Source organism: Equus caballus, chromosome 9 (assembly GCF_041296265.1).
Source record: "Equus caballus isolate H_3958 breed thoroughbred chromosome 9, TB-T2T, whole genome shotgun sequence".
Lineage (NCBI taxonomy): Eukaryota > Metazoa > Chordata > Mammalia > Perissodactyla > Equidae > Equus > Equus caballus.
In genome coordinates, this window is record NC_091692.1 from 17,624,672 (window position 1) to 17,645,888 (window position 21,217).

The 21,217-nt window shown below is 42.8% G+C and overlaps 1 protein-coding gene across 1 annotated transcript in view; it reads left to right on the forward strand.

Annotated features, from left to right (window-relative positions):
• Positions 1-1,250: 1,250 nt before the first annotated feature.
• Positions 1,251-21,217, forward strand: part of CPA6 (carboxypeptidase A6) — a 269,567-nt gene continuing 249,600 nt past the window's right edge. Inside the window, exon 1 of the mRNA XM_001494527.5 lies at positions 1,251-1,984. Coding sequence (XP_001494577.1) covers positions 1,869-1,984 — 116 coding nt within the window. The 5' untranslated portion in view covers positions 1,251-1,868. The remainder of the gene's footprint in view (positions 1,985-21,217) is intronic.

A 21,217-nucleotide genomic window follows, 5' to 3' on the forward strand; every position in this document is an offset into this window, starting at 1 on the left:
AGTTCTCTGCTGCCCAGGTGTCTTTTCCTGTCTCTGGACACAGAAGCCACAGAGTAAATGTTGAATGAATCCCTTCCCAGGTCCGTCATTCACTTAACAAACAGTGTTGATCATTCCTTCAGTGAACATTGCGTTCCCTCTTGGAGACGTAAGGAAGTGCGTACAAAGATGAAATGGATGCAGTCTACATTCACTGAGAAGGCAGCCTTGTGAGGAAACCAGACTTAAATGCGATGTGCTGTGCCCCAGAGGACATGCCAGGTGTTAGGGAAGGCGACACAGAGAAGAGATTAACTAAACTAATCCTGGGGTAGTTAAGTAAACTTCGGAGAACTATTTCAAATGAAAATAATTTCAGCTCTGTTGTCAACCAAACTCCTCTGAGTTTGGTTTAACTCCCCAGGTAGATAACAGAGGGAGAGATTTGGTGCTTTCTCTTCTAACAGGTGCTCTGACTATAATATCGGAGGGTACAGGAGTTCTTGGCTACGACTCTTGAGGAAATTTGAAAAGTAAAAGAGTGAGAGTGATGGAGAGATGTTGCCTCACTCTCTCTCTCCCAGAGCAAGACCAGGCTGTGGCATGAGGGGTAACAAGAGGCACCCTAGATAACAATGTTCTTACTTACTAGAGCAAAGCATATCCCCCTAAAATGGGTTTTCTGGTGTACTGGGGTATAAGTGGATGCAAAGAAGCCTCTTCATCACCAGCGTGGGAAAAACAAGACAGAAATGCTTTGCTCCAAGATTTCCCTCCACTCCTGGTTTTCAGAGAGAGAGAAGCAGCAGACCTCATTCTAGAGTAAAGCCTAGCTACTCAAAGTGTGGCTGGAGGATCAGCAGCACGAGCATCGCCTGGAAGCTTGTTAGAAAGGCAGAACCTCAAGCCCAGCCCCAACCTACTGCCTCAGAAGCTGTAGTTTCACCAGATCCTCAGGTGGTTTGTATACACGTTAAAGAAGCCCCGTGCTAGCCCAGCGTGGCGGCTGAGCGTTGGAATCACCTGAGGAACTTTTGAAACTACGGATCCCACCCCAGGAATTCTGATTTAAATGGTCTGGCTCCCTAAATGATTCCAAATGTGCAGCAGAGGGGGTAAAGCACGGGGAGGCCTCCTGTTCCCTAGAAGAACCTGTGAAATAGCCGCAGGTGTGGATGCTGCTGGTGTGGCATGCACACGGAGGGCTCCCTGAGGCCCGGTGAGCCGACTGTCCCTTCCGCCTATAGGTAGGAGCGGGACTGAGGCTGGCTGTCCGTACCCAGGTGCCCCAGCGTAGCCCTGTGTACATGCTCATCAAGACTATTCCTGAGCATTGCAGGATGTGGAATCCGTGTAGGAATTTATCACAGTAGATCAAAACATTAAGCCTGGAATGTTCTATGCCTGCGTGTTTAAATCACCCTCAAACAAATCATTTGCAATTAGGATAGGGTCCTCTGCTGTAGAAGATAATAGAAGGAGAAAGCTTATCCAAAAAAAGTGAAGGGCCTAAAGTTGGAAAGCAAAAGAAGAGAAACAAAACAGAGAAGAGTTAGCCAAAGGGAGCAGCACCCAGGGAAGCCCTGCCGTGAGTCAGCAGAGGGGAGGCCCAGCCCCTTCTGGGGGAGCCTGATGAAGGAGCAGCCTCGGAGGCTGGGCTGCCTGTGCTGCTGCTTCTCGTCCCAAGACGAAGTCTTCAGAGCAACTTCCCTTCCTTGGCTGCTGAAACGCTTTTTCCCGTGGCTGGAAAGAAGTGTCACATTTTGCTCACTCCCAACTCTTCTCCCCCACACCCTCCCAGAGAACGTGAGCGCGTGTGGAGGGGGTGCAGCAGCCCCCTCCAGCCTCGGGTGACTGCCGTAACTTTCAGCTCCTCTCACTGTAACACGATGAAGTTCCTCAGGGAGCCCAGGAGCCGGACAGCTGCTGCTCTGCCTCTTTGCTTGCTCTTCTTGAAGATTCTGCAACCAGGGCACAGCCACCTTTATAGCAACCGCTATGCTGGGTAAGTGGAGGGATTTTCTTGCCCGGCACGGCTTTTGAGTTGATGAGGGGGCTGGTTTGCTCCTGATCGCGCCTCCTTTTTCTGGTCTGTGGTCTCTGTGTGAATCTGTACACTTTCCTGGTCACCTAAAATAAAATGTGCACACAGCTCCCAGCTCTGTGGTCAGTTCACTGAGAGAATATAGTGGGCGCAAGTCTAGCTTCTCGTACTTATAGGGCGCCAACCTCAGCTGTGGATCAGGGGTGAATGGGGTTCTGTCTTTGGAGTAGCCACAGCCACTATTTGCAGTATTTGTCTTGGTTGATGCTGGGCTGGAAGAATGCTGTTGTACCACGTGAATTATGACCTAAAAACTAAAGCTTCTCCTTTGGAATTGTCTGCAGGAACAGTGGGTTGAAATTCACCAGTGATTAAAAACTAAGTGTGATTTTTTTTAAGTGCTTGTTAGCCTACAGAGTGATTATTAGGTAGTTATTAGAAAGATTTTCAAACCTGAGGGATACAAATGAGTCAATCCAAAAAAAGCAGAATAAAAGTAGCCAACTGTAAAATTATGGGTATTTTGCTGAAGGAAAAAACACCCAAGGGAAAAACAATTCATTTCGTCCCCCTCTGTAGGTTACCACTCTTTGTGTTTGCCTTTCAGAAGCAGGCACAGGGCTGCGTAGGAAGCAGTGTGTGACTCTGCAGGTCTTAGGATGCTGAAGGCTTGCTGTGGAATATATAGCACGTGCCTTGCTCACATTTGTGAGGGTCGTTCTTCGAATGTGGAAATTTTGGCTCTCTTGCATTTTAAAGCTGAGAGAACCTTAAATAGGTCCTGTAGTTCAATTCCTTTCTACAGAGGAGGAAAACTAGTGTCTTAAATTTTTTTAAATAGTCTACTATCCATTCAGTAATTACTAGTTGAGGAAAGCTTTCGTACGGATCTGGATTATGACCAGGCAGTGCCTGGTCAACTTTTATAGCAAAGTTGTTCATTCTAGGAATAGTGTAGAGAAGAATTTGTAAGTGTGACCCTGGAAGAGAGAACTGTTTCCGTTTCTCCTCTGAAGAGTCTGGGCTCTGCTTTTAGAGCTCCCTGAAGACAGTGCTTCCAGAGGAAACTTAAAAACATATCCTCAGTTTTAGGGGGTACAGGATAGGGGTGGAGGCATTGGCTGAGATAAGGGCTAGAGATAGTAAAAAAAAAAAAAAAAAAACCCCAATTTTTTTACTCCGGTTTTCTCCGGAGAAACAGAAAGGAGTTAACCTCTGAGGGCTGCTTCAGACACATGGTCCAGGCTTACATCCTGTCATTTGTCACCGCCTTGAAGATGTGGGTAAGGAAGCTGCATTTAATGACCGATGGTGCAGGCTGAGGTTGTGGAGGACGTCGGGCCGTGTGAGGAACGTAGATCACAGATTTGGACACATCGTGTGACGCAGGACCTCTCCTCCACTCAGCTGTGGCCCTGTCCACGATTATTTCAGTGTGTGGTGCTCCTCGATGACAAGGTACCAGGCTGGCTTCAGCTGAGCAGGTGTGCGCCCTTTCCTAAGCACCAGTTAGCAGAGGTAATGAGGCCGATGGCGGCGCCCTTTTCCTATAGAATTTGCAGCGACTGGCCCCTTTCTGGAGGAAGTTGCGCTACCTTTTCTGTTCTGCACTGAAAGTAGTCGTGGCCATTTCCTCTTTGGCTGCTACATAATAAGTTAGTCCCAAATGCATAAATTACCAGATGTCTGAAAGGTGGAAGAAAAAAAGATGAAATAATGAGAAACTGAAGGGAGCCTTCACTCACAGCAGAAGCCTAGAGCTTCTTTAAAGTCAGAAATATTTCTGAGCCCGCTCACCATCAAAAATGGGGGATTTTAACTCACCTTCATTAGATGTCATTGTCTCATCACCAAAGATAGACATGCTGCTTAGGTTTGGGATTATTTGGCTGTATCTACTCAGGAACTACTTTCTGGGAGTCTAACCCTTCAGCGAACAAGAACCTGAGGGGAAGGCATGCTAGAATAGTACTCGGCATTATTTTTGCTGCTCATCCAAAGTTATAATTCTAACCACCTCATTTTTATCCCTTAAGTGATTTGTTTTCGTTTTGTTGCTAATACTTATGGAGCAGCCATCGCTTGCATTTTTATAAAAATCTTTTTGTTGGTCTTGGATGAATCTCATATGTGATTATCATTTGCGGGACTCTGTGCATGAATAAAAAATAGACACTCAGGGCAGACCAGCATGCCTCCTGAGAGCAGCTCAGCCTTCTTTCTATGTAAACTGGTAACAACTGTGTAGAGCCAATTGGATAATAGATGCTTAGTAAATAAGTAATTTAAGTGTCTCCAAAAAAAAATTGTAGAGAGACTGCAAGGAAATCTTGTTACAAAAGCTGATGCTGCTTTGAATAACTATGTTAAATTCCACGTTTACAAGGGAGATTTAAAAATACACAGAAATGGAATAAAGGGAAGTGTGGAAAATAAGTTGACTTCAAATAATATTCATTGATACCATACTGTCAGAGGGCTTCGAGGGCAGGGCTAGAGATGAAGTCAGACATTTCAGTGATAAACATCAGTCAGAGTGAGACTCCTACACAGGCCAGCATCACTCTGTTCTCTCCTCTTCCCTCATCTCCCGTATTCTTGGAAGCAGACCTACTTATTTACTATCCTGTGATATTGAGGGCAAAACAATGAGGACCTTCTGCATCACATGAAATTAGGGTCGATTTTAATTTTTATTTTATTTTTAGTGATGTTTAGGAATTTAAGATAATGAAGCAATAAATCCTGGCAATGCTGAAGAACTAAAGTGGCTTTGGGTTTTTTTTTTTTTTTTTTTTTTTGAGAACTGCTTGTTCAGTGCCTCCTTCATGCCAGTCCGTGTAGTATAATGTTTATAAGTCTTGAAGTTCAACTGCCTGGGGTTCAATTTCTGCTTGCCCACACTTATTAGCTCTGTTACCTTGGCCAAGTTCCTTAACTTCTCTGAGCCTCAGTATCCTTATCTGGGACACGGAGACAATATTAGAAGCTTCCTCGCCAAGTTGTTGTGAGGATAAATGCAGTAGCGTGGGTATCGCGTGGTTCTTGGCACTTAGCTATTTTACCACCCTGTTAAGTACTTACTAAGACCAATACTATAAACGTTTATAAAAATATTAATAATTTCCTTAGCAATCTTATGCAGTTTTTGGTATCCTCATTTTACAGGTAAGCTAAACAAGGTACAGACAGTGTAACCCAAGTTCAGAGCTAGCTAACGCAGGGTTGCTGTGAGGGCACAGTTGGGATTCTAAACCACCTCTGCCTGACTCCACAGACTCCTCACTCTGCCCCCATTCGGGTATAGGAAGGAATTGTTTTTAAGAAAAACTGAATATTTAATGTTGTTTGGGGAATTAATAGTTTCAGGATAATAAAGGAAAAGTGTAGATTATGTAGGTTAAGAGTTTAATGAGGTTATGGTTACCCTCCCTAGAGGGACAATGAGTCACCGATGGTAAGTCATTATTAGAAAGGCAGGCAGAGACCATAAGGGATAGAAAAGTGGAAGATGGAGGAACTTTAGATTGTCACCAAAAAAAGTAGCACAGGAAGTGGCCATGAGTGTGTGCCTTCAACCAAACATCATTATGAATGCCTACTTGTGCCAAAGCCCCTGATAGCTTGCAGTGTAGTACAGAAAATAGCCCATTAGCACACACTGTATAAGTGCTGCATAGGATGAGTGGACTACTACGAGGATGGATAAGAGAGCTCAATGAACAGAGAAGGGAGGGGTGGAAATCCCTTCCGAGGCCTCACCTATTCTGGTCACCCAGTGTTCCTGTATCTCAGCTTGGGGTGGACAGGGGACTGACTTCCAGCCACCAGGGCTGCTGCTTGGGACTTGAACCCACTGGCATTGGATCTGCCTGCAGAGGCCTCATGGACCCCTCCTTCCTCCCCCAGCCCTGCATTTGTTGAAGACTCCTTTCGTGTCTCAGGACAATTTCTTCCCCTCCGCTTTCTCAGGAGAGCAGCTCCAATGACTCAGCCGTTTCCCATGACCACAGCTCTGTGCAGGGCTGGTGACAGCCAGCCAGCTGGTGCATCTGCTTAGTCAGTGTCCATGCTGTACCCACGCCCCTACCCCCTGTCCTTCACCTGCCAACCCCCACTCCCCAGTCATTTGTCAAGTTCACTAGTCATCCATGGAAATGAGGTATGGAGATTCAGAAATTAGACTTGAAGGAAATAAGATTTTGTTAAAAAAAAAAAAAAAAAAAGGCAGTTTGGTCCTCAATCCTGTAAGCAAAGAGGCCCCAAATTGAGGTGTGACATACTGAAGAGAGGAGGCCTGTGAGAAATACACTGACTCAGTAGAACAGATTCGACTTCAGGGAGATGGCATTTGTTTTCCACTTCACCTCTCTGGCTGTTCCCCTCTGTCTCGCAACAGCAGCTTTTAACTCTTTTTTTCTTCCTCTGATGGTGGCTTCCTTTAATGCTCCAAGCTTTCGGAACCCTGGGACTAGAGTACAAGAGATCAAGCCGGTCATATGAATCTGGGAGTTATCGTCGATGTTGGCAGTGAAAGTCCTTTTCAGACAGGATGGCTGTACATCTCCATTTGCCCAAGAATGGCCGCTTTGCCAGGGACCATCCCATTTTGCACCTGCTGTTCTGGTGGAGTAATCGGCGATGCCCCTTTCAGTCTGAGCAAGGTCCTGATTTGGATGGTAAATTGTGGGTTCAGCCTTTTTACTCTTCACTCTGTTTGCTTCCTTAATGAGCTTTACTTCAAGTCTTCAACTACCCTCTTATTTCATTCTTAAGGAGCAAACTTATCTCTTATTCCTTCCATTTCTGTAAAAAGTATCCTTTTTGTCCTCTCCTCTCTGTCTTGTTACAGCCACCAGCCGTAATCAGCACTTGTTTATCTCAGCCTAGGTTAAGGTAGTTTTCTCCTAACTGAGCCGCCATTCTCTAGTCCTTGCTCATACTGATGGTCTTACTAAAATAAGACTCTTGTTATATTATACCTTTGCTCAAAGAGCTACTTTGGCTTCCTATTGCCAACTACATCAAATCCAGAATCCTCTGCCTGGCTTTCAAGGCCCCTATAATCAGGCTCTCTGGTTCTCCTGCCTCTCTTTCACTCTTCCTCAGCCCCCAAAACCCTCTGTAGTCAGATCGAAGAAATAGAGAGCTCAGTATTGCTGATCTTTAACAAGCAAAGCAGGAAGGCCCAATGCATAATAAGAGCCTAAAGCAAGGAGAAGCCATCTCAAATCATGAAAGATAGGTTGAAATGTGTGAGCTATAGATAGATGTAGGTTTGGGCATTAGGAACTATGAAGGATGTATGCTGGGTTCTAAGGTTGGTATTAAACCTTTCCCCCACAAGTCAGTGTGTGGTTAATGGAATTGTTCTCCAGTGCCTCTGGAAGGTGTTTTTGTTTTTTGTTTATTTTTTTTTTTAGCTCTTGGCCCTTATTAATGGTAGAATATTTTTAGTTTTCCTTACGCACTAGCTCAAAGTGCAACCCCTAAGTGCTGTCTGTTTGTCAACTGATTATACCAAAGCTTTCTTCCCTGTGGAGTGTTCTGTGAGTTGGCGCCTCCTGCTTGGCTTGTTCAAGACGTGCGGTGCTGCAGCCTCTACTCCTCTGACCTGAGCTCACAGGCAGACTGTGCTCCATGGGGACCAGCATTCCCTCTGCCACTGAGCTAGCGGAAGGAGGAGTGTTTCAAATGCTTCTGGGCCACTTTCTCCTTGGAGCCTGATCTGATAATGGAGCCTTTATTTTATGGCGCCTCCATACTTTCTGGGGAATACCATTAAGCGTAATCACTTCCGCCCCCTGGAAAGCAGTGAAGGATGTTAATGTTTCAGAACTTCACAGCTTATATTGTGAGAGCCACAAAAGCATTACATGTTTATCTGTCACCATAAACGGGATTACTAAACAAAAAAAAACTCTTTTGGTGACTTGTTTTAGAGTCTTCATTATGATCAATCAGTAGATAACTGGTTTATAGGATTAGGATTTGCTTTGCCAAATAAATGCCTTCTCAGTCTGTCTCTGGGCAATAGCTTCTTTATGATAAAGTGGAATGCAGAATATGAAGCTTTAGGATCTTGTTCTGGGTAGTAAATTTCCTAAAAATTAATTATTTTATTAAAGGTTGAAGCAAACTTCTAAGTGGTTTTCGTTAACAAAATTACCATTTTTCTTTTTTTTCAGTGTGCTTTGAAAATAGTAAAACATTTTCTTATTTTAGTGTCTATATTATAAAGGATACTAGAAGATTGTTTTGTTTTTGTCTTTTTTGCTTTAAGAAAGAATCCCAAAACTTAATGGGATTTATTAAATTAATTAATTAAACAAGAAATTTTTTTCTCTCTCATAAAAATCCAGAGCAGGTATAGTTGGTGGTACCAAAGACCCAGATTCCCTCTGTCCTATACTTCTGCCATGCTCAACACTCAACTTGCAAATGTGGTTCAAGAAGGAACCTTCTAGGTCTTGCCAGCCAACAGGAAAGTGGAAAGGAATAATCACTCTACTTTCCCTTAAGAGCACAGTCCAGAAGTTCAAATATCACTTCCTACTGGCCATAATCAGTTAGATGGCCTTAGCTGCAAGGGAGGCTGTGAAATAATATCTTTAGCCAGGACAGGGTGGGGCAGATCTGGGACAACATACTGAGATATAACTAGTAATCTGTCTCTCAGTGGTCACTCTGATAGTTAACGATTATCAACCCATTCTCCCCTCCACTTGGTTCTCCTGAAGAAACAATGCATCCTAATAGGCTTTTAGAATTTTGTACCTCAAGCTGATTTAAAGTGTGCATTTTTATTCTGTAAATGGTCTCTTTCAGTCACAGAGTGTCAGAACTGAAGGAGACAGAAATCACAGTCCAATCTCTTTATTTAACAAATAAGGAAGCAAAACTCCCAAAAGGCAAAAGGATTTGCAGAGCTGGTGGTAGAGTTAGGACTAAAACCCAGGTCAGCTGAGTTCACAGCATTCTTTACAGTTGACAACACTATCTTTGGTGAATCCAGGAATCTTCTTACTGTTTCCTATTCCCTAGAGTTGTTGGGGATGAAGTAAAATGATTTGGCAAGGCTGAGCAGTGTTTACTGAGGGAGGATTTAATTTCACTTCTATAAATATTTGTAGGGTACCTGCCCTCTGCTAGTCTGGGACAGCAGAGATAGAAGGGCAATCCATGTGCACAGTGTAATGAGTAACTCAGGCAAGTAAACAAACAATTCCAACTCTGGGATCACTGTGCCCTCCAGAGAAGACCCTTGGTGCCAGTGAGTGCCGGAGAGGGTCACGTAATCCAGACTGAAGGGTGGAGAGAAGTCAAAGAAGGCTTCTTGATCGCAACGTGAGTCTTCAAAGACAAACAGGAATTTGAGTGGATTATTAAATATGCAGGGTATTTTACAGTTTCTTTTAAATGGTTGGTGCTCAAAGAACACGGCCCCTATCTCAGTCAGAAGGAACAAGTAGAAATCAGGTTAAGGCTTTCCAGACACAGGGAATATATTGCCTGTGCCAAGAGCTGCAGTCATGCATTGTCTAACGATGGGGATACATTTTCAGAAATGTGTCTTGAGACAATTTTGTTGTGTGAACATCATAGAAAATACTAAAGGGGAACAAAATTTGCCACCTCAAAATGTGTCTCTTTAACATGAGAATAATTTCAGGCTGATTATTTTTTAAAAAACAAAAGACTCGAAGTTTTTCTTGTTACCTCCCCCTTAACTGCCTAAAAGAATTCAGATTAAAAAAACCTGTCTCAGGAATCAAGCTATCACCTTAGCATAACATGAACCAGGTGGTAGACAGAGAGGAACCTAGAAAAGTCTGTTTATTGGGCTCCCCTCTGTATTCTTCTGTTTCTGTGTGGCCAAACACTTGTTTTCCAAATGTTTGCTCCTTTTCACCTACCTATGAATTGCCTTGCTTCCCTTTGAAGTCCCTGACTCTCTCTACCCCAACATCTTCTTTTGTCTTTAGCTAAGGATAGTATTTAAGGTGAGGAGGGCTTTGGCCATTTTGGCAAGTTATTTGGTTTTCCTGGGTTTCTCTCATGTATAAATCTTATTAAACTTTTGTTTTTCTTCTGTTAGTCTCATATCAATTTCTTAGACCAGCCAGAAGAACCTAGAAGGTCAGAGGAAGATTTCTTCCTCTCCTACAGTACTTACACAAACATGGATGGTACGGCCTACTACACATGTAAGCTATATGGTACTAATCTTATGGGACACCATTATATGCAGTCCATCATTGACCAAAGCATCATTATGCAGTGCATGACTGTACAGGTGAGAAAGCTTGGTCAAGTCTAGAAAATCAGAGCAATGAAGTATGGATAAAATAAAGGGTATTCTCTTGGTGGGAGTAATGAGAGGTGAGGTAAGACTTCAAGGTCATGAAGTACCTTAAGCCCCATAACATGAAGTTCTGGATTCTCCCAAAGGTAAGAGGGTGCTAGTGAAAAATTTTAAGCAGGGAATTTAGATGATTAGGTTTTGTTGTTGTTTTTAAGAAAGCTCCCTTGACCATCCTTGAGAAGGCGAACCTTGGGGGCTGAAGATTTGGAGGCAAGAAGACTGGGATGTTGTGGTGATCATGGTAATACACGAGAGCCTGGGCCAAGCTAGCACCTGGCTTATGGCAGTGACAATCGAAGGAAAGGAGGTAACCAGTTAAAGAGAGATTTAGGAGGTAGATTTTCACAATTAGGTAACCAAATGGAGAGAAGAAAGAGAAAGTAGTGTAAAGTGATGCTCAGGATTGGGTGACAGGACTGGGCTCTTTGCAGAGAAAGTAAGTACTTTTTCAGATATCCCTTGTTTGAGGTGCCTATAAAGTGCACAATTGGCTAGGTGGATCTGAAGCCCAAGAGAAAGATCTAGAATGTGAAATAGATTCCAATAACTGATGTGTAAAGAGAATTTCTTGAAACCTTGGGTGTAGAATGGAGCACCCAGGAAGCACTCATTACTTGAAAAGAATAACCAAAACTTGAATAGAACAGATGGGAAAAGCCAGAGAATAAACTAGTAGAAAGGCCTAGGAAGAGAATAAGAAACCTAGGAAATGTCAGTTAAAGGAAAATAAGACATCCAAAAAAGGAGAGGTCAGTCACATCAAGTTCTGCAAAGTCATACCCATTGGTTTGGCCATTAACAAAATCATTTGCCATCAAAGGTGCTTTTGGCAGGTTGGTGAGTGAAAACTAGACCATGGTAGGTTGAGGAACGAATGAGATGTGAGGAGACTAGCAGCAAGCGTAGACCATAATTTCAAGAAGTTTATCCATGAAAGAAAGATGGTGACGGAGGTGGAGAATCAGTAACTAGAGTTGAAGAAGGGTTTTGTTATTTTCTTTTTACTTCTTGAAATATTACAGATATGGCCATATTTTGTGCCAGGTAGTAGGAATAAGAAAAGAGGGAGAGACTAGAGATAAAGGAGGAGAGTGATGGAGTTAGATCTCTGAAGAGACAGAAAGCTAGCTGGCATCTCTTTTCTCTGTAAAGGAGGAGGAAAGGTCCAGGCCCTATGAAGAGATAATGGACAGGGAACCTGATAAAAAGGGAGATGATTTAAATATAAAATGTTCCTGAAGGGGCTGGCCCTGTGGCCCAGTGGTTAAGTTTGCACACTCCACTTCTTTGGCCCAGGGTTTTGCCGGTTCGGATCCTGGGCGTGGACCTGGCACCACTCATCAGGCCATGCTGAGGCGGTGTCCCACATAGCACAGCCAGAAGGACCACAACTAGAATATACAACTGTGTACTGAGGGGGTTGGGGAGAAGAAGAAGGAAAAAAAAAAAAAAAAGATTGGCAGCAGATGTGGGCTCAGGAGCCAATATAAATAAATAAATTTAAAAACTGTTCCTGAGGGAAATGATTTGAACTTTCAGAAGGACCACCAAGCATTCCTGAGGGTCCAGCAATGGTAGAGATGAGTCTGTAGTCATGAACCCAGCTCCATGATTTTCCTGAGGATCATTCCATGTTGCCTCATGTTGCCTGGAACACGCCACCATTCACAGTTTAACCTATTACAACTTCACAAAAGAGTGAGGACATATCTTTAAATAAGCCCTCAGGAAGCCAAAAAGCAAGTCGATTAAGCTTAATGTCAGAAATCTCCCTATCCCTTCTCTGCCTTTCTCTTCTCTGTGCCTGCAAGGTTGGCCTCTGTGGCCTGTGTCTGGCTCCCTTCCCCAGCAGAAGAATGGAGGGCAGGAGGAGAGAAAGCTAGGGGTATTTCTGTCCCTCCTTCCTGGTTTCTGTGCCACAGTCCCAATAGTAGCTGTTAGCCTCCACAATAATGGCTCCTGCTGGGCAGCCCCTCCTTCAAGGGCCAGCTCTCTCTGCCCTCCAGGAGTGTAATTTCCTTCCTTCCTTTGTCCCTTCAGGCCCAGGAATCACTAATCTCTGGGTGCTTCAGCATCCCTTGTCTGTTCCCTTTCCCTGCCCACATCTCTGTAAATAGTCCCTTTATTAAAGTCTCTTCAGCTGAATCATCTGAGTAGCATTCTGTTTCTGCTGGGACCCTGGCTAGTAGAGAAACCAAGCTGTTATTGAAAGCACATAGAATATGTGTTTAGCTCTGAAGATTTGTGTTAAAGCAATTTCTGGAGCTCAAAATGAAATAGGACAGAAATGAAACAGCAACGGAAGAAAAAATAGGTAGGAAAAGGCTGCCACTAATTTGCATTTCTCTAGCATTGAATGAAAGGATAAAGTACTTTGTAAATCATAATATAATATAAGGTATTATATTAGGTAAATTATTCTGTCCAACATTAGTTGGAAAGGCTGTCATGTAGACACATCCCGTTACAAAATTGATTACCTTTCCATTACCGTCTATCTTCCTGGGGAATTAAGTAAAAGATCTGAGAAAACATCTTAGTGTCGTCTTAACCAAACGAATGGGCCTCCCTTCTCTCCTGTCAGTTACCTGAGAACCAAAGGTACCATCTCCTCTTCCATCTTTCCAGTCCTCCCATCCTCCCTCATTCCGTGAAACTTACTGACCAAGTACCCAGAGTACCAATGACGACCTACTGACCATCATTCCTTATCCCCAGGTAGGGTTAGGAATCTTCAGAGTACAGACAGTGGCAGTGTCTCTGCTTCCTGGGGGCTTATGTTTTAATCCAATGATCTAAACTGGAAAAAACAAATGAAAATACAAATATATTAGGTCAACACAACCCCTTCCTGCTCTTTCTCAACCTTTGTTTTCTTAACACACACATCGTGTATTTTTATAGCATTTCAGTCTTGTATTACCAACTGCTAATGAATGAACCTTCTACAGGATCACACGTTTTGTCACCAGATGAGAATGCTGGTGTATTTTTGCATCTACAGAAACTGTAACCATTTGCACATGTGACCTCATTTGCTGTATTTTCATCTCCATCTACCTTTCAGATTGTCCTCTTCTTATCAGACTAATTCATGAATAACCTAAATGTCTACTAGTTCTTTTTTGTGATTTTTGTGAACGCAGTGAAGACACAAGGTTTCTGATAAGATATGGTTGGGGTCCTATTACATCCTATCAATCATGTTTCCATGGAATGTCTGTAATGTGTGTACAATGTTGTGATAGCAATGTATTTGGCATCAAAATTGCTAAACATATGGAGGATTGGAGACATTTGGGACTGGCCCGTGTAGCAGGATATTTGGAGTAGCTGGAAACTTGCTACTGAAAAAATATTCTCAGCCCTTGACTTATAGGGCAGAAAAGGAGCACACATGGGGGAGGCCTGTTCCCTAAATTTTCAGGTCTCTGTGTGGAAGCAGAGGGAAATGACTCCAGGTGACGAGTAGAAAATCATTTAATATAATATCTGACAGGAAAACCACTTTGGTGTTTCAGAGAGAAACATAGTCTGCCTTATTTCCTCTCCCTAAAATGAGGGTTTCTTTTTTCTCTTTTTCCCTAGAATCCTAGTTGGCTGAGGTAGTTCATTCTTCACAACAGCTCTTCCAAAAAACTCTCCAATGACTTCAAGCCCCTAGTCGACCTAACCCTCCCTACCTCCTACCCTGACCCCAAAACTTTTACTAATCGAAGCATAGAAATATAACTTTTCCTTTACTGATCAGATGGAGGTGATGTGGCATCTGACCTGTTATCTTGGCCTCCATCCTCTCTACTTCAAACTATACAGATCCCTTACCTGCCTCTCTTCTTTCTAAGACACTATCTCACTCATTTTGTCCACGCTATTTATTGAGTGCCTGCAATGTGCCCAACACTATCTTTTTTTTTTTGAGGAAGATTAGTCCTGAGCTAACATCTGCTGCCAATCCTCCTCATTTTTGCTGAGGAAGACTGGCCCTGAGCTCACATCCATGACCATCTTCCTCTACTTTATATGTGGGACACCTGCCACAGCATGGCTTGCCAAGCAGTGCCATGTCCGCACCCAGGATTCGAATCAGCAAACCCCGGGCTGCCAAAGCGGAATATGTGCACTTAACTGCTGAGCCACCAGGCGGGCCCCTCAACACTATTTTAAAGCCTAAGAATACATGGATCTGGGTGCTAGGCACATAGCACTGCTTTAGCCACTAGTAAATAAAGCAGTCTCTCATGGAGCTTACATTCTAATGGAATGACAGGAAATTAATAAACCATAGTGTTAAGTTCTGATAAGGGTTATGAAGCTAAATAAAGCATAAAAAGGGGATAGAGTGTCCAGAGAAGAGAAGAGAGGACTAAAATGAGACCAGGAGCCATGAGACAATCTGAGGGTATAAATTTCCCCACAGGAAACAGCAGGTTGGGTGGGAGCCTGTGTGGCATGTCCCTGACAGTGGTTCTCAGACCAGCAGTATCAGCATCTCCCGGGAACTGGTTAGAATGCTAAATCTCAGGCCACGCCCTCCCCCCCTCCCCCCCCCCCCCCCCGACCCCCAGGAACTCCAGGGCTTTAACCAGCGCTCCTGGTGATGGAAGCTAAAGTTCGAGGACCCCTGTGGAGGACAAGCGCCAAGGTGACATGGCTGGAGTTGAGCCATTGAGGGGAGTGGCCCCTCACCCTGTGTTCCTGCTGCTCCCCTGCATATAGCCCTCTGCTTCCTCTTAACACTGTGAAACGTCTTAAAATCACCTCCACTCCCTTCCTTTCTGCCTTTGTCTAGGTGACACACGTTTCTGGAGAAGCCCTCCCTCCTCCACGCCTGCTTGCCTTTCATGAGCCACTTTAAACGCTACTCCTCCAGCAAGAGTTCCCTGATCCCACCAATCAGCTCTGATTGCTGCCTCCACTGAGAGCCTGCAGCACTCCATCTGTCCTTTATAACCATCAGCACACGCTGCTGGGCATTATAGTTGTTTGTGAATGTCTTATCTTTGCAGTTATAAGCAAGTTGAGAGCAAGGTGCTATATCTTATTCTTATCTGTATTCTCTCAGTCCCCAAATAGTGTCTAGTGTATTCAGCAAAAGTTTAGATGGATGGAGGGAAGGAGAGAGGAAGGCAGGCAAGGAAGGAAACTAATTATGAATCAAACTGCTGACATTTGCAGGCAGTTTTGCCAGACTAGATTTCATCAATAAGTCGTGAGAAATAGAAACCATTTGCCCCTTGCGGCTGCAGGAGGAATGGGGGATCCCTAAAGCTAACACCCCCATGTGCCTAAGCACGGTATTCCTCCTCCTCGTGTCACGGCTGCCTGCTCGATGTGTTTCAGGTGTCATTTGCACAATTATCCACGTTTGGTCTCAGACATTTTACTTATGCAGGCTCCTAAAATTGCTCTGAGCAGCATTCTGCCTTGGGGAGATCTCGGAGGCTAAACCGCTCTTTCCTGGATACTGCCACAATGGGCACCAGCTGGCCAGCGTGCGTATCAGCCGTTGCCTCTTACCAGATTTAGGGACGTGATCCTTGCCTTTTTGTCATTATGAACTCATCTGAGATTATAGAGCACGCCTTAATCATCAGTTCACGTTGAGTTTAACATCTTCTCTAGTCTTTGAATAATTTTTATGAATCAAAGGCCTTCTAAATGATCTCTCAGAACTTTATTGTCCACGTTCTTCCTTTTAGCCCATCTTTTTCTGACTCTTTAGATGTCTTGATGCAATAAGAATATGTTCGCTTACAATTCCTGTACTCAGTTCCCCTACTCAAATTGCCATATAAACTCCAGGGACCCCAGAAACGGAAGGGCCCTGGAGAGTAGAGGTGGGCTGCCTTTGAGCTAACAATAAAAAGCTGAACAGCAGAAGTGATCAAATAGAGCGCTGTGTGGTTCAAAGTGTCCTCAGGCTTACAGCATTTCCTGATTGGAGCTCAGCATGCTTCCCATAGCGACAGTCAAGCTTTAGTAAAATCAGTAAATATCCAGACAAATTGTGTGATATCAGGTGGTCTCCATGAGAAAGGCTTGAAGTCTTAGAAAGCCTTGAGTTAAGGAGTTATGGACGAAGTAGGAGGTGATGAGGACCAGCTGAGAAATAGCAAGAGGAAGGTCCCAAGGTTGGAGAATTACTCCCCAGTTGTGAAACTAATACATAGTTTCTCAAGAACACGTGTGACGTGCCAAAGGACTTGCCACCATCTTGGCCTCTTTTTTGTATGTGAAAAAGCGTTTGTTTTTTCCTTTAATGCAACTTATATAGACAGCATTTAACTCCAGGATGAATAGCTCACCATGGGCCCAGCTATTGGTAGGTTAGTTCTTTCTAGGAAAGGGATCTTAATAAAAAAAAAAGTTAGATAAAATGGTAAAGTGAAATTATCGCGAATTCAAAGCTTCAACTCTCCCCAAATTAAGCATTCTAAACCAACCAGTGGAAAGAGGCAAAATCAACATGATGACCCAGTCTCATTTCTATAATAGCAAATTGCGAGTACTTAAAAGAATGATTTACTGAAAATTTTTATGGTAAATATTTAACAAAGCTTTTGTACTCTTACACATATTGTACAATTTATTTAAAAGTTATTATGCATGGCTTCTGGAAAACATATCATATCTGTAAGTATTAATTATTTGAAATATTCTTCTGTTCATTTCATAGTACAGTGGAAAGCCATTTCTTCATTTCACCCAACTAAAAATATCCATTAACTTCGAAAAATAGAAATGGCTAAATTGGGGCCCATGAGAATAGCACACCCTAAGTAGTAAGACCTGAAACTTTCTTTGCCTTCTATCACTATTAAGAACAACACAGTCATTGCTTTCACAGTTCACGTGGCAATTCCCATCTCCTGTACTTTGTGGAACACCTTCTGTCCTTACCTACTTGTTTTATCAGGCTCTGAGCAGCTGATGAGGATACCCATTTAATAATTTGGCTAAGGTTTGTAAGCTCATCTTTCTTGCTGTTAACAGAAGCAAATAATTGTTTTCCATAGCATTTGTCTTCCAGAACATCACTTAACTTCCTCCTGAGCTCTCAGAACGCCCTTCAGTAGCACTTACCATTTTGTATTATAGCTATCTGTTTAATTGTTTTTCCTGACTAAACTACGCTCTTCAGGGGGAGGAACTGGTCATTCTTCCGTCAAGTCCAATCCCTACACAGACTGTAGTTCACTAAAACTACAAATAAACTGTAAGTTTTATTGTCATTACCCCTCTACCCACTGAAGTTGAACCACAATAAGCTGCCAGTATTTGACTGTTCTTCATCTAAAGTAATAGCAATTTCCTATGGTTCAATGTAATATAAGCTTTAACTAACTCCGAAAAACAAGGACCTTTTTTTCATGCTGTCACAATCCTGGCAGCTTATATGCAGATTTTCCATTAAAGCACCAAACAAAGATCTGTCAAGTTTACAGAATGTGTTTCCAGAGCTTCTCGAACTTTAATGTGCTGACGAATCAGCAGGGGATCTTGTTAACAATTCAGATTCAGTGTCAGGAGGGCTGGGGTGGGGCCTGAGACTCTGCATTTCTTAACAGGCTCCCTGGTGCTGCTGATGCTATGGTTCCCTGGCCAGGCTTAGTAGCAAATTTTTGGATCACAGGCTGAAGAGTCAGGAAATGTAAGTTCTAGATCTACGATTAGCTATCTGTGCGACTCTAGGAAGCCGCTTAATCTTTCTGGGTCTTGCTTTCTGTAGTGTGCAGGGGTTCAATGAGCTGGTCTATTCCTTCAGAGTCCAGTGTTTATGAGCTGCTGGGATCAGGTTTACCCATGTGATCTGAGAGCCCACATAGCAGAAAGGTTAGGAGAACCAGCTCCATCCTCAGACCGCCCGGGTTCACATCCCAGCTTCTCCACTTTCTAGCTAGGTGACCTTGGAGGGACTTCTTCATCTCTCTCTGCCTCAGTTTTCTCATCAGTAAAACTGGACTAATATTGAATTAGTCCGTATATGTGAAGTCCTTAGGACGGAGCCTCACACATATAAACTCAATAAATGTAATCTATTTGCAGCATTAATACTTTCTGTAGTTTCATTTCTGAGAAGCTTTCCTAATGGAATTATCTGAAATGTAGGCAAAGTTTGAGTATATGGAAAGGTATTTATCACCAATTTATTTATCTGTCAACATGTGGGAAGCTACCTGTATGTTCAACAATAAGAGAAAGGTTAATTACAGTGCATATTAAGGAATGTTTTGTGCCCCTTGTAAATGTCTACAAATAATTTTTAATGCTTGAGATACAATATGAAATGGGCAGAAAACAGGATACAGAGCTGTATTCACAGCTCAAGTGTAACTATAATTTCTTATATATGATATAGTGAACTATTTGTTGTTAGTGCCGTCCAGTCAATCTGACTCCTAGCACCTGTGTACAGCAGAGCAGATCCCTGCCTAGTCTTTCTGTGCCATCCTTTCCCCTTCTGGCACTGTATCAGACAATGCTCCGCTGCTGTGCATGGGGTTTTCACAGCTCAGTTTTTCAGAAGCGAGTGGCCAGCTCCTTCTTCCTAGTCTGTCTAGTCTGCAAGCTCTGCTGAATCCTGTCCACCATGGGCAATCCTGCTGGTATGTGAAATACGGGTGGTGTAGCTTTCAGCATCACAGCAACACACAGCTGCTACAGTATGACAACCGACAGATGGGTGGTGTGGTTCCATGACCGGGAAACAAACCCAGGATGTGGCGATGAGAGCACCAAATCTTAACCACTAGACCACCAGGGCTGGTATAGTGAACTATATCTGGGAAAAAAGTGCCCCAAAATATTAAATGATTATTATGACTAACTGATAACATTACAGGTGATTTTTTTCTTCCTCTCTCTACTTTTTTCTACATTTACTAATTCCACATGAAGCATGAACAACTAGTATATTCAGAGAAAAAGTAATTTTTAAACACGTAAAAGTCCACCCCCCCCCCCCAAAAAAAACCTCAACCCTATAGCAAGGACTTCAGCTTCTGTGGTGCCTTATGCCAAAACTGTTCTAGAAGCATTGCAAATAAGAATCAGAAGTCAGTAAATTTAATATAACACTCAGTGCCAAACTATTGACTGAAAACTAAAGCACGTTCATTTTTTATTTCTGAGCAAAAATGAGATTGTTGGGCATGCCAGTGAAGCATTAAATGACCAAAGCGGCTGCCTTGCTGCGTGTCACGTACATACTGGGGAGGCTGCACGAGAGGAGCGGGGCTTAAGGCTTTTCAGCTTAGAATAATACCAGAAACAACCAGCGTCATGCTGATGTGTGTGTTTCAGTAGATGGGTTCTCAAATAGAAATTCTTCGGCGGTCTCAACACTACCATATGATTAAATCTGTATTTAGGTTTTCGTTTAAAAGTTAACACAGTGGGTCAGGAAAAAGCATTTCAAGTGACTGGAAGGAGAATCCATTACACTTTTACATGTATTCCCCTATGACATGTATTTTTCCCAGCCTGAGCTAGCCCATTATATTTTGAGAAGAAATTCAAGAAAAATATTTGCTAGCGGTTTCCCACACCATCAATTTCTCTTTAAAGCTGCCATGATAGTGATAATCAGAACCTAATCCAGGTTGAACATCTTTTGATTTTCCAAAGAAGATTAAGAGCTATTTCATCTTGCCTCTATGGGGCACGGATTGAGAGGAAAGTTTGTAATAAATTCTCTACCACTACTCCACTGCCTGATAAAAATCCCTCATCCTTAATTTTCCTCTGGCTTTTTAGTACTTTGAACTTCTCGCTTTTTGAATAGACATCACCTACGATCTATGAATGCTCTATTCTCTCCCTAACCTGTAACCTCAACCGAAAACTACCAGAAAAAGAACTCCTGGATAAAAACTACTTTTCAATCACTTGCAAATCATTTTTCTTTGCCTCCCTCTCTCATACGTTCTAGAACCTGGATTAAAGAGATTTTTCTCTTAAAACACAAGCTTTTGCTTAAAGACTATTGGAAAAGGTGAGCTTTGCAGCTGCCTTTGTGGCTGATTGTGGTGTAACTGAAGGTGACTCGTTGCCATCCAGGAAAAAATGGTCTCCAAAGTAGGATGCCAAAGAAAACATTATATATCTAACATTTATTTTATCTCATCCTTATTTTAATTTATATTTTTGTATGTTTTATAATACAGACAATATAGCGGTACATTAAATGGTACACGTAAAGGACATTACACATATAGAAATTGGGAGTGCTCACAATGTTCAATCACAGACCTTTGAAACAGAGGTGGTAATGATCTCAAAGTTCCATTAAGTCAGCCAAGAATAGCGTATACTGGGACCTATATTCATTTATTTATCAAATTTTCTTTGAGCACCCATAGGATGTTGGGAATAAATAGCTAGGAATAAGACAGCCAAGCCCCTGTTCTTGTAAAGCTCATGTTTTCATGAGGGAGACAGACAGTTCACAGGTGAACAAACAATAATTTGATTCTTACAACAAGCAGGATATAAATAAGCAAGATGCTGAGACTTTCATTTATTCATTCAACAAATGTTTTAATCATCTGCTATGTACCTAGTAGTATGCTGAGCATCCTGCACAAAATAGATGTGGTCCTTGTTATCATTGAGTTTACACTCAAGCCAAGGTGGCAGATGTTAATTACAACTGTGATTAATGTTATAAAGGAGAAGTAGTACAGAGAGCTACCAGTTCAGAAGGAACTGATGACTAATAAGAGAGGAGATGCCTTTCTGAGGATGTTGTGTACAGCAGATGAGAGTGGCGAGAGATGTGCTGTCTCCAACTAGGGAAAAAGGAGCCAAGGGTATATGATGCTCCC